Raw genomic sequence first — 12,323 nt, 5'->3', positions numbered from 1 at the left:
AGAGGATGTGACTCCATTTATGTGAAGTGTCCTAAACAGGCAAATCCACAGCCATGAACGGGATCAGTGGTTGCCTACACCTGAGGGTTTGGGGGGAAACGAGGGGCCATCGCTAATGGGTACAGGGTTTCTTTGGGGAGTAATTGGGATGTTCTAGAACTGGTTGCACTCATGGTCCATTGTAAGTATACTTCATACTCAGTGAATATGTGTCGCACGTGTGAATCTCAGGCCTGGGGACCGCTGGGAGAAATGTGTCTTGGGCCTGAGGGCCTCAGTTGAGCAGTAGTGTTGATTTTATCTTTTGGAGGCAGTAACTGGCAGTATTTCTTTGCCTTGGCTACTGGGGAGCTCACTTTGCGGCTCCATTCCGGCAACAGTGTGCGTTAGGGGTATGAACCGTAACCTAAGCTTGATCGTGTCCCCTTTGCTTGACCCCCTCGCTTTTGCTGTTTAATCTTGTTACCCAACATTGGGTAACTTTGCTGCAGATCCTTTTCTTGAGCAAGGTGGGGTGTGAATTAGTTGACTAAACCCTCTTTTCTTCCCTCTGGCTGTGTGCAGCTGGCCCACAGTGATTTGGATGACCTGAAGAAAGACGTGGATGAGGTCTGGAAAATAGTCAGGAAGCTGCTGATTGAAGGCCTCCGATTTGACCCTGACAGTGCTGCTGGCTTTAGGAAGTGAGCCCCTCCTGGGTGGGGGTGCACCTCCCAGAGGCTGGGGACAATACCCTCTCTCCAGAGAGGAAATGAGATGGGTATCCCGGCGGATTCTGGAAGGAAGGATTCCAGACCTGTGGACCCAGGGAGAAGGAGTGGGGCTTCCCATCTTGGGGGTTGAGGGTGGGATGGGGCTGAGGGCACCCCCGAGGGGGGCATCTCTGGTCTTGGCTGGCAGAGGGGCTCCAGGAATGTATCTGCTCCAAAGCCCTTTTGCTGTGAATGAGGAAACTGAAGCTCACGGACGGTAGGGGCCATGCAGGGCCTCACAGGGAGCCTGGGTGGATCTGGGACTGGAGCCTGTCACCATTTCCCCCACCCCATCTAGAGAGAGTCCTAGGCAGAGGAAATCAATGTTGGGGGGGCAGTCTCCTGTCCTAAGATGACCCCTCATCCTTCCAAATATCCCCTGTGAAGGGCAGCTTTCCAGAAGGACCCTGGTTTTAAAGACCTCCATTATGTTTGGGCCAGACACATAAGCTGCACACACTTTGTCCCCCACTGCTGCAGGTGGCCACAGGTGGGGATCCGCAGGGGCCAGCAGGGCAGACTTGAGCTGGGCCAGGCCAGCGGGAGTGGGGTGTGGAGGGAAGTCCTGACCCTGCGGTACAGACAGGCCTTCCCCACGGGGCAGCAGCTGATGGCCGGCTGTCTTCCAGGAAACTGTTTGAGCGGGTGAAATGCATCTCCTGTGACCGGCCGGTGGAGATGATGACTGGCCCGTGAGTACCGCCACCAGGGGGCGTCTGTGCATCTGGAGAATCCAGAATCGCCCAGCCCTACCTGCCCTGGGGGGGTTGTAGGTACATGATTTAGATGTTCATCCGGCCCTATACACCATTCCGTACACATCATGTCCTTTGCTCCCTGTCCTGGGCAGGAGCACCGGCATCCCCTCCTTTGCCAGCCCTGCCTGGTGTCCTGTGTGTGCCAGGGTCAAGGTCAGCTCCAAAAGCAAAAGGATGGAAAGAAAGTGGGGAAAAGCTGAACTTTGTGGGACTTCGTTGCATGTATTTTTAGAGTCTAAAACTTTTGTTTATTGAGGTGAGATTCACATAACATAAACCATTTTCAAGTGAACAATTCAGGGGGCGTCTGGATGACTCAGTTGGCTAAGCATCCAACTTTGGCTCAGGTCATGATCTCATGGTTTGTGGGATCAAGCCCCGTGTTGGGCTGACAGTGTGGAGCCTGCTTGGAATTCTCTCTCTCCCTCTCTGTTTCTCTCTGCTCCTCCCCCACTCCCATTCTCTCTCTATTTAAATAAATAAACATTTCTTTAAAAAGATACCTTAGGGGGCGCCTGGGTGGCTCAGTTGGTTGGGTGGCCGACTTCGGCTCAGGTCATGATCTCTCAGTCCGTGAGTTCGAGCCCCGCATCGGGCTCTGTGCTGACAGCTCAGAGCCTGGAGCCTGTTTCAGATTCTGTGTCTCCCTCTCTCTCTGACCCTCCCCCGTTCATGCTCTGTCTCTCTCTGTCTCAAAAATAAATAAACGCAAAAATAAATAAATAAATTAAAAAAAAAAAAGATACCTTAGGGGCACCTGGGTGGCTCAGTTGGTTAGGCATCCGACTTCGGCTCGGGTCATGATCTCACAGTCCGTGAGTTTGAGCCCCGTGTCGGGCTCTGTGCTGACAGCTCAGAACCTGGAGCCTGCTTCGGTTTCTGTGTCCCTCTCTCTCTGCCCCTCCCCCACTCGCCTCTGTCTCTCTCTCTCTCTCTCTCTCTCTCTCTCTCTCTCTCAATCTCTCAAAAATAAAACATTAAAAAAATTTTTTTTAAGATTTTTTTTTAAAGATACCTTATAAAATATAAGATGTTATTGTGGCTTAAATAATATGGTAAAGTATATGAATGTTTTTGGTGCAACCTGGTGAATTTGTATGTGTGTATACACCTTTATAACCACCTCTCAGATCAAAGTGTAGAACAGTTCCCGCTGCCCAGAAAGCTGATATTTTACTTTGTTTTCATTTTTGTTGTTGTTTAGGTAAAATACACATAGCACAAATCAATCATTTTAGATAGAACAGGCCAGTGGCATTTAGTGTATTGATAATATTGTGTAACCGCCACTCCGGCTGACAACAGAGCACTTCCACCAACTTCTCTGTTTCAAGGATTTACCTATTCTGGTTTTTAGTTTTATAATCAGAACAGTTGTTCTTTATGACATCTCAAAGATCACTGGGGCTCTTCAGAGCCCTTGTGCAGTGGCCCCATGCTGCAGATGTCTCTAGAAAGTAGGCTGGATTTGAGGTGCCTGGGTGGCTCAGGGTGGTAAAGCATCCGGCTCTTGGTCTCAGCTCAGGTCACGATCTCACAGTTTGTAGGTTCAAGCCCTGCGTCAGGCTCTGCGTTGACATCATGGAGCCCGTGTGAGATCCTCTGTCTCCCTCACTCTCTGCCCCTCCCCTGTTTATACATGCTCACGCTCGCTCTCTCTCTCTCTCAAAATCAATAAATAAACTTGACGGCTGGGTTTAAGGGAGGGCTTCCTGAAGGAGGGAGCCCAGGGCCATCTGCTGGCCACTTGCACCTCCCACTTAACTCTTGTCCCCAACAGGCAACTCATCACCATCCGCAAAGCCCACCTCCTCTCGCGGCTGCGCCCTGCCAGTGCCAACAGCTATGAGTACCTGCAGCGGCAACGGATGAGGTGAGCGGGCTGGGGGTCTGTCCCATAGAGGGGGTCCTCAGGGGCCCGGGAGCCCTGCAGACACGTCAGCTCCAGTCCTGGGATCCAAAGGCGGTCCCAGGGCATTGTCAGCCATCTGCAAGGGAGCCGTTTTGGGACAGCCGTGGCTGGGGCAGCAGATGGCCTGGGAGAGAATCGCAGAGAGGGATGGGCTTATTTACTGGGCATCTATTACGGGCCGAGACGACTGGGGAAGGGTTCTCATTTAAGTCTCATGACTCTTATGAGCTAGGATTGAGGTGCCTGCTTCCAGTTGGAGGAAATAAGCGAGGACCGTGGCCTCAGGCTTGGTGTGGCCAGGCGGGCACTGCACTGAGCGCTTGGGCATACCTGACCTCAGTGAATCCTCAAGCCTTCCCTTTGAGGTGTATGCTGTCATCACCCCACTTCATAGTTGAAGAAACTGAGGCTCAGATAACTTAGCCACCTGACCAGGTGGGGAAATGATGGCTGAACAATTATCACAGCCACGTAAAGGGGAGGGCCATGGGGGGGGGGGCTGTGCCTGACACCCCCCACCTTCCCGTGCCTGATTCCTTCTTGAGATCAAAGGTTCAAAGCCTTCCATTGGCAGGCCAGACTGGGGTCCCAGGGGTAGGTGGGATCTGGGGGAGCACAGGACTCGATTTTTCCCGTCTGCCCCAACTGTGCCTGTCCATATCCACTCGCCAGCCCATAGTGGCCCCTCAAACTCAAGCTGGAAGAAATTCCAATCTTGTCTTGCTATTGGTCAGGCCCTTGGGCCCACCCTGCTGCTCCTCTGGGGCAGAGGGGTCTCCCAGCAGCTGCTGTCCTACCTGTCCTACCCCAGGGAACACCAGCAGCTACAGCAGCTTCAGGATCTTGAAGACCAGGACAGGAGTCTGGATGCGCTGGGACCCCAGCAGGACTGGGGCGACGGCCCCGGCAATGATGCTAACCTCAAGTTCAAGTCCTATGACTTGTCAACATTCTACCCCTACGGGGACCCTGAGGTGTTGGACTATGACACAGTGAGTGCGGCAGAAGCCCTGGGCATGGGTGACCCCCCGGGGGAGGCCGTGCTCTGCCTGGCCTCTGTGTGTCCTGGAGAGGCAGGCAAGGACTCTCCCTGATCTGGGGCCCGGGCCATCTAACAGGCCGAGGTGGACATTCTGGGAGTGGACGGGATCCTGTACAAGGGCCGAATGATCAACCAGGATGGGGCACGGCCTTCGACGGGCGTGGAGAAGGAGCTGGAAGGTGAGGGGTATCAGGCCTTCCGGGGAGCCCCCACCCTCAATGTCCTGGCTTTGCTGGGCAGCATGAGGAGGTGCAGGTGAGGCTCAGAGCTGGCCCCATCCCTGACTTGGGGATCTTCAAGTGGCAGGAGGCCTTCACACAGCTACTTGAAAAAACGGAGCCCTACTATATGCCAGGTGCTGCACCGGTCACCAGAGAGGCAGTGGGGAGCAAAGAAAGATGGGCTGCTCGGGGTCTCCACATGAGTGGGAGAAACAGAATGTAAGCAAATAACCTGAAGGGGAGGATCCATTGTTAGCAATAGCAATGAATAGCTGACCAGAGGGGAGCGCCCTGGTGACAAAGGATGCTGGCCTAGGGAGGGGTGCCAGATGGCCTCCCCAAGAAGGATGCTGGGCTGGGGTGGGAGGGTTGTGAGGAGAATGCCAGTCCAAGGAGAGGCATCTGATGAGGGAATAGGGTAAGCTGGATGAAGGGGTCTGGTGGGAAGAAAGTGGTCCAGGTGGGGGGGAATAGCAGGTGCAAAGGCCCGCAGTGGGGAGAAGCCAGGCACGATTGGGAGTCAGGAAGGTGAGTCTCCCTGCGGTATGGAGACTGGGAAGGGTTTGGGCATGATGAAGAGATATGCATAGACACTGGAGGCCTGTGTCCTAATGTCCCAGGTGGGTGAGGATTGGGTTAGGTGGGGACACATGGATCAGTCACTCTGATTGCTGCAGCATCAAAGCCCCTGCTCCAGCTGGCTCCTACCCAGGACTCCAGGCCTCAGCTCCAGCCATGGGCCGGCAGTGCTAGAAGGGGTACCTCCTCTGCACCACTCTTCAGGGTTTTCTCCTTCCGGAAGAGCCATACACTTCTCCATTGCAGAGGAACCCTGGAGTCCCAAAGTGGCTGGAGGGTTAAATTCTGCCCATGGTATTCTTCCTCACCCTGCTTTGTCCCCATTGACTTGAGGACTAAATACCAGGTATGCAAGAAAAGGAAATGGGACTGTTTTATTGGGAATGCTGGGCAAAGAAGAGGCCGCGTTAGTGTCCTGGGACACATGCAACAAATGGCCGCAAACTGGGGGGCTTAAGACAAAAGAAGTTCTCAGAGTTCAGGAGCCTGGATGTCCAAAATCAGGGTGTCACAGTGCTGTGTTCACAACCAGGGCTCCGGGGGAGGCTTCTACCTGCGTCTTCCAGCTCCTAGTGGCTCCATACGTAACTTGGCTCGTGGCCGTGTCCCTTCAGCGTCTGCCTCCGTCTTCTTGTGGCCGAATCCCTGTGTTTTCTCCTTTTCTCCTGGAAGAACATTTGTCATCGGGTTTAGGGCCCACCTTAACCTGGGATGAGCTCATGTCGAGATCCTTAATTACATCTGCAAAGACCCTTTCTCCGAATAAGTTTACATTCCTAGGTTCTGGGGAGCGTATCTCTTTGGGGACCACCATTCAACACACTACAGGTCCCTGCACTGGCCCAGGAGGTCAGGACACCATCTGAGCCCTGCATTCCCCCGGCATGGGTCCGGCTCCCCCTGGACAAGTCTCAACCCCCCAGCAGTGGCTGCTGTTGGGAGGGGACTCAGGCTAAGCTTCAGGGGTCACCGGGCAGGGTAATAACCACGGTGGCTAATATTTAATGAGCCCCGAGTTCTTGCCAGGCCTGCACCGTCTCCTTTCAGCTGGCAAAAACACAGTGAGGCATTGCACCAACGAGCAGGTGAGGGCCGCTTGCCGGAAGGTGGGGGAGCCCTTATCTCCACTCAGGCACTAGACAGGGCCCCTCTCCACCTACCTCCCCTGGGCTGTCACCCAGAGGGCAGGGCTTCCCTCCCCATGGCTCAGTCATTCTTGAGACCCACGCAGCAAAGTAGGACTGAATCAAAGGACACCTCAACTGCTTTGTTCTGCTTGGGGACAACAAAGTCTAACTACTTTTAGAAGCTGGTTCGAAACCCGCCTGTGGCCAGATCTTTTGACCAGATTGCTCTTATCACTCATTTATTTACTCAAAAGAACATTCTAATCCAAAACGGACTCAGTATCTAAACCTAAATGAGCCAGTGTGAGCCCTGCCCAGGTCCAGCCTGGCCCCAGATGCATTAGTCTGTTCATATCACTGTCCAGTGTGCCCTGCCATTTACTCAGCTCTTTGCCAGCTGGGGGCCACTGAAGGGCATCTGGCTGGCCTGTGCCCTCCAGGTGCTTACACTGAGTCAGGAGCTCAGGCCGGGGCAGAGGAACACCCATTCAGTCCCCAGTGAGCCGTGTCCCCATAGGAGGGTGGTGGACGTGCCGAGGCTAGTGGTTCTCAGGCTTGACTTTTGAAGAAGTGCCCTGGAAGGAAGACTAAGTTCAGGCAGGACTCAGGACGTAGGAGGAGGCAGGCAGGGGGGCGTCACCAGCCTCAGCCCTCCTCACCAGCTTTGGGTGAACTGCCTAAAACACGCACAGTGACCGGGCCCCTCCCCAGCTCAGAACCTGTTGGTAGGAGTTTCCTATGGATGCTGTAACAAATTACCCCAACCGAGTGCCTTAAAACAACCCACATTTATTTTATCTTAGTTCAGGAGATCAGCAATCTGAAATGAGTATCACAGGGCTAAAATCAAGGGATCAGCAGGTCTAGTTCCTTCTGAGGCTCTAGGGGAGACCATTTCCTTACCGTTTTCACCCCATTTCTTGTCTTGTAGCCCCTTCCTCCAGCTCAAGATGTGTCTCTCCGTCCTTACCTCCCCTTCTCTGACTCTGACCCTCCAGCCTTCCTCTTTAGAACCTCGTGATTCCATTGGGTCACCTGGATCATTCAGAATACTCTCTGTCTTGAGATCCTTAACTTGATCACATCTGCCAAGTCCCCCTCTGCCAAGTCAGGTGACACAGTCACAGGTTTTGGGGATTGGAACAGGGACATCTCAGGGGCATTGCCCCCAGAGTCAGGCTCCTTGGCTGATCTGTGGTGGGGGGTGGGGGGTGGGGGGGCTTGTCCCCTGTATGCCCCTCCCTTCAGCATCTCAGAACTGTTTGCTTTTCTCTCAGTGAGCCCAGCTGTCTCCCACCTCTGCCCAGGCTGTGCATCTGCCTCCAAGCCCTGGAGAATCTGTCTCATCTGCCAGAGCTCAGGGTCCCCTCTTGTTGAGAGCCTCACGGCTCCTCAGCTTCTGGCTTATGCAGAGGTGGAAAAGCCACAGAGGAGGGCCCAGAAGGAGCAGGTGTTGGGGTCAGATGGCGAGTTTGAATTCTGACCTACAGAATCCAGGGCATCAGTAAGACCTCAGGGAGAGTGCTGGGTCAGAACCCTGTTTCCAAGCCTCGCTGGGTCTCGATTTCAAACCTGGGCCCTGGACCCACATCTCTCACCTTGGAGGGAAGCAATGTGACAGTCTCACTGGTTGGCTGGTTGGCTGGTTGGCTGGTCCCGCCTGAGACCTGTGGATGGATCCAGGTGCCACCGGGTGATCAGAACGGGGGCCTGGGAGCCCCCCTTGATTGGGCATTTGCTTTTACGCAGAACCCACAAAACACACTGGAGTTAGTTCTTAGTACAGGTTCAAGGAACAGTAGATACAGACCTTAAGACATAGTTAGGAATGCAAGAGGTTTGGGGGTGGGGTGGTTAACAAAGAGGAGGGAGGAAAGGGAGGAGGCAAGCAGAGACCCCCAGTGGCCAGGCCCTGTGCTCCGGCTTTGGCTTGAGGTGCTAACAGCCCCTGAGGTGCTAACAGCTGGAGGCTCTTGGCTCCCTGTACCCCTGCAGCTGAACAGTGAGTTGTTTTTTTTTCCTTCCTTCCTTCCTTCCTTCCTTCCTTCCTTCCTTCCTTCCTTCCTTCCTTCCTTCCTTCCTTCCTTCTCTCTCTCTCTCTCTCTCTCTTCCTTCCTTCTTTCATATAATTTATTGTCAAGCTGGCTAACATACAGTGTGTATAGCATGCTCTTGGTTTCCAGAGTAGATTCCCATGATTCATCGCTTTACATACAATACCCAGTGCTCATCCCAACAAGTGCCCTCCTCAATGCCCATCACCCATTTTCCCCTTTCTCCTTCCACCCCCTCCCATCAACTCTCAGTTTGTTCTCTGTATTTAAGAGTCTCTTATGAGTTTGCCTCCCTCCCTGTTTGAAACTATTTTTCCCCTTCCCTTCCCCCATGGTTTTCTGGTAAGTTTCTCAGGTTCCACATATGAGTAAAAACGTATCGTATCTGTCTTTCTCTGACTGACTTATTTCACTCAGCATAAGACCCTCCAGTTCCATCCACATTGCTGCAAATGGAAGGATTTCATTCTTTCTCATTGCCAAGTAGTATTCCATTGTATAGAAAAACCACATCTTCTTTACCCATTCATCAGTTGATGGACATTTGGGCTCTTTCCATGGTTTGGCTGTTGTTGAAAGCCTGCTATAAAGTGAGTCCTTTCTTTCTTTTCTTTCTTTCTTTCTTTCTTTCTTTCTTTCTTTCTTTCTTTCTTTCTTTCTTTTCTTTTCTTTTCTTTTCTTTTCTTTTTTTCTTTTTTTGACCTGGGTTATTTCTTATTTATTTATTTATTTTAATAAGAAATTTATTGTCAAATTGTTTTCATACAACACCCAGTGCTCATCCCAACAGGTGCCCTCCTCAATGCCCATCACCCACTTTCCCCTCCCTCCCACCCCCCCATCAGCCCTCAGTTTATTCTCAGTTTTTAAGAGTCTCTTATGGTTTGGCTCCCTCCCTCTCTTTTTTTTTTTCTTTCCCCTCCCCCATGGTCTTCTGTTAAGTTTCTCAGGATCCACATAAGAGTGAAAACATATGGTATAAAGTGAATTCTTTCTTAAAAGGGAGGTCCACAGAGCACATCCTGCTGCCACACGGCCCTGGTCATTCATTTGGTCATTCCTGAGCCCTTCTTGGTGTCAGGCATATTTTAGATACCACTGGGGAGACCCAATGCGGTCAAAATAAAGTTACTGCCCCCTTAGAGTTCTTACCCTATGAAGGACCATAGGATATAAATAAATAAAAAGTTCACTGAGTAAGATGAAACACGGAAGTTGGGGAGAGAATGGCCAGGGAGGAGTCCCTGGTGAGCTAACAAAGCAGGAATTGTCAGGACAGCCAGGAAGGACACAGGTGTCCAGGCAGAAGGAACAATCTGGTGTCCATCGTGGGAAGGAGCTTGGTGCCTGTAACTTGTCCTGAGAGCCAGGCCGGGGCCCTCCCCTCACCCACATCCTCACCCTGAGGGTCCCTCTTCTTGTGCAGCCTTTGGTCTGGGTGGCCAGTCATGGGGATTCTTGGCTGGATAGGGAGAAGGAGATGTGTTGGGTTCAAAAGTGAAGCACGGAGCCAGATCCTAGAGGCCAAATGTTGTACAATCCCTGGTCTGTGAAAGGTCCAGAACAGGAATATCACAGAGACAAGAAGAGGATTCGTGCCTGCCAGCGGTTGGGGGAGGGAGGAAGGGAAATGAATATTTCATGGGCACAGGGTTTCCTTCTGGTGGGATGAAATGTTCTGGAACTAGCTAGAGGTGGTTGTCGCACACCATTGTGAATGAGCGTTAAAGTCACTGAATTGTTGGCTTAAATGGTTAATTTTGTGGGGCGCCTGGCTGGCTCAGTCAGTGGAGCATGTGACTCTTGATCTCAGGGCTGTGATTTTGAGCTCCACCTTGGGCACAGAGGTTACTTACTGTGTGTTGTGTGAATTTCATCTCAAAAAAAAAAAAAAATTCACACACACAAGGTGAGGGATGAGAGGGTGGGGGTGGGGGCATGATGGCCGTGGTCTGGCCCCAGGGAGAACATCTACGCCTTGAGAAACTCTGGGTGGGAGGAGGGATCTTCCACGAAAGAGAGGCTGAGGGGCAGGTGTGTGCAGAAGGCGGGCAGGTCTGGGAAACGGTGAAAGGGCCTTTGCAGGACAAGTGGGGAGTCTGGGGTCAGGCGGAACTCTGCAAGAGTCCTCACCCATTCCTCTGTCTTCTCCTTTCTTTTCCTCTAAGCTGTGAAGGTTCCGCATCCCCCAACTCGAAGCCTGTATGATCGTGAACGCCCGAGTGCCTTGTTTGGTGCCATCTACCCCCGTGAGTACCTGCCCTCCGAACACCCTGGCCCAGCTGGGGTCCTGGCAGGGTCTCTGGGGCTCACCCGTCCCAGCCTGGGACGCTCCTGACCCACCTCATCCGTCTCTCACCTGCTCTGTGTATGCCAGGGTCCAAGAAGTCCCCTCAGGTGTCCCATCCCCCTGCCAAGCACCCAGCTCCCTGGCCATGGCTTCAAGCCATCCTGGGCTCCTGGTTTACCCTTCAGCGGGGCTTCCTGGCCAAGCACCATCCAGGGGGCCGAGACCAGGTGTCTGTCCCCTAGCTGCAGGGATGGGATGAGGGGCCCATTCACCATCCTGGGCCTCTCTGCCTGGGGCCCCACGAGCTGGGCTGGGGGGATTCCTCTGATTGCCATCACCACGTACCAGGCACCTGCGGATGCTTTACAGCCTGTGCAGTGCTCTCTCCCTTCTCATCCACGCCGTCCTCGGCCCAGTTGGGTCGGTGTGCACTATTCTCCCAGCTCACAGTGTGGAGCTGAGGCACCGCAACCCTGACCCTGGATTCCACGTTCATGTGCACTCGAGCATCCGACTGTGGCGTCATTTATCTGGAGTCACCCCCGGGGGAACTTTAGGGTGTGTCTGGGACGGGGTGAGCCATGGGAAAGCACTTCTGGTCTTGTCTACTTAGTGGGTATGACCCATCAGGCCAGCCGACCCCCTCCCCCCCCACCCCCCACCCCCCCACCGCCTGCCCGTGATTGTTGCTGGGACACAGCATCGTCTCTCCTGCCTCTCTCAGGCCTGCACCCCCGCAAGAGTGTGTGCTCAGCCACCTCGGGCTCCCAGCCTCCGATGCCAGCTCGGCCTCCATCGCTGCTGCCCCTGCCCCTGCTGCCGCCACTGACGCCATCCCAGGGGGACCCCCAGCAGGTCCCGCGGCCTGCCCGGCACACACGGCCTCTGCGCCTCGAGTCCCGAGCCAGCACGCAGCCTGCCAGCCCGTGAGCCCTGCGTCCCTCACCCCTCCCTTCATCCCTCCTCTCCCCCTGCTGGCAGAGACTGGGCCCTGAGCTCAGCCTGAGGGTGCAGGGGACCTGGACATGGGTGAAAGGCCTCCATAAGGGACTGATTTTGACTCAGTGGCTGTTTTTGTGTTTTTTTTTTTAAGTTTATTTGAGAGAGAGACAGAAAGTGAGCAAGGAAGCAGGGCAGAGAGAGAGTATCCCAAGCAGGCTCCACGGTCAGCTCAGAGCCTGACGCAGGGCTTGATCTCATGACCGCGAGATCATGACCTGAGCTGAATTCAAGACTTGGACGCCCCTTAACTCTATACATACGCACACAACACAATCCTTCTTTCTTATCCTGCACTTCGTGGAGAACACAGCTCTCTAGATTGAATTTTCCACTGAGCCAACATAATTCCTTGACCAGTCTTCAATACAACAGCTAACATGCTTTTAAAAACAATCACTTTCCTTTTTTATTTTGCTGAAATGATTCTATCAGAATCAGTTCCTAGTACAGCTACTGCCGACGTACGTTTTCTTCGGGGGCCGTTATTTCTGACAAGACTGCTTTTCTCATGGGAGCCAAATATTACTGTGTGCCTCCTTTTGTATTTCATGCTGATCCTTCCCACCAGTCATTATAGTCATGGATT

At 53.2% G+C, this 12,323-nt stretch overlaps 1 protein-coding gene across 8 annotated transcripts in view; it reads left to right on the top strand.

The window, feature by feature from the left end:
• C18H16orf96 (chromosome 18 C16orf96 homolog) overlaps window positions 1-12,323 on the top strand; it is a 50,179-nt gene that overhangs the window by 37,001 nt on the left and 855 nt on the right. For 5 of the 8 annotated variants that reach the window (XM_058711506.1, XM_058711504.1, XM_058711508.1 and 2 more), the window contains 7 exons: window positions 565-683; window positions 1,382-1,444; window positions 3,291-3,383; window positions 4,234-4,414; window positions 4,541-4,643; window positions 10,614-10,694; window positions 11,460-11,661. In XM_058711506.1, the coding sequence (XP_058567489.1) occupies window positions 565-683; window positions 1,382-1,444; window positions 3,291-3,383; window positions 4,234-4,414; window positions 4,541-4,643; window positions 10,614-10,694; window positions 11,460-11,661 (842 nt within the window). Of the gene's footprint in view, window positions 1-564; window positions 684-1,381; window positions 1,445-3,290; window positions 3,384-4,233; window positions 4,415-4,540; window positions 4,644-4,770; window positions 5,041-10,613; window positions 10,695-11,459; window positions 11,662-12,323 lie in introns of those variants that run through there. The other 3 variants (XM_058711509.1, XM_058711511.1, XM_058711510.1) reach the window with 3 other exon arrangements.

This window comes from Neofelis nebulosa, chromosome 18 (assembly GCF_028018385.1).
Source record: "Neofelis nebulosa isolate mNeoNeb1 chromosome 18, mNeoNeb1.pri, whole genome shotgun sequence".
Taxonomy (NCBI): domain Eukaryota; kingdom Metazoa; phylum Chordata; class Mammalia; order Carnivora; family Felidae; genus Neofelis; species Neofelis nebulosa.
Note: the sequence above shows the minus strand (reverse complement) of the source record. Positions and strands in the feature narration are given on the sequence as shown.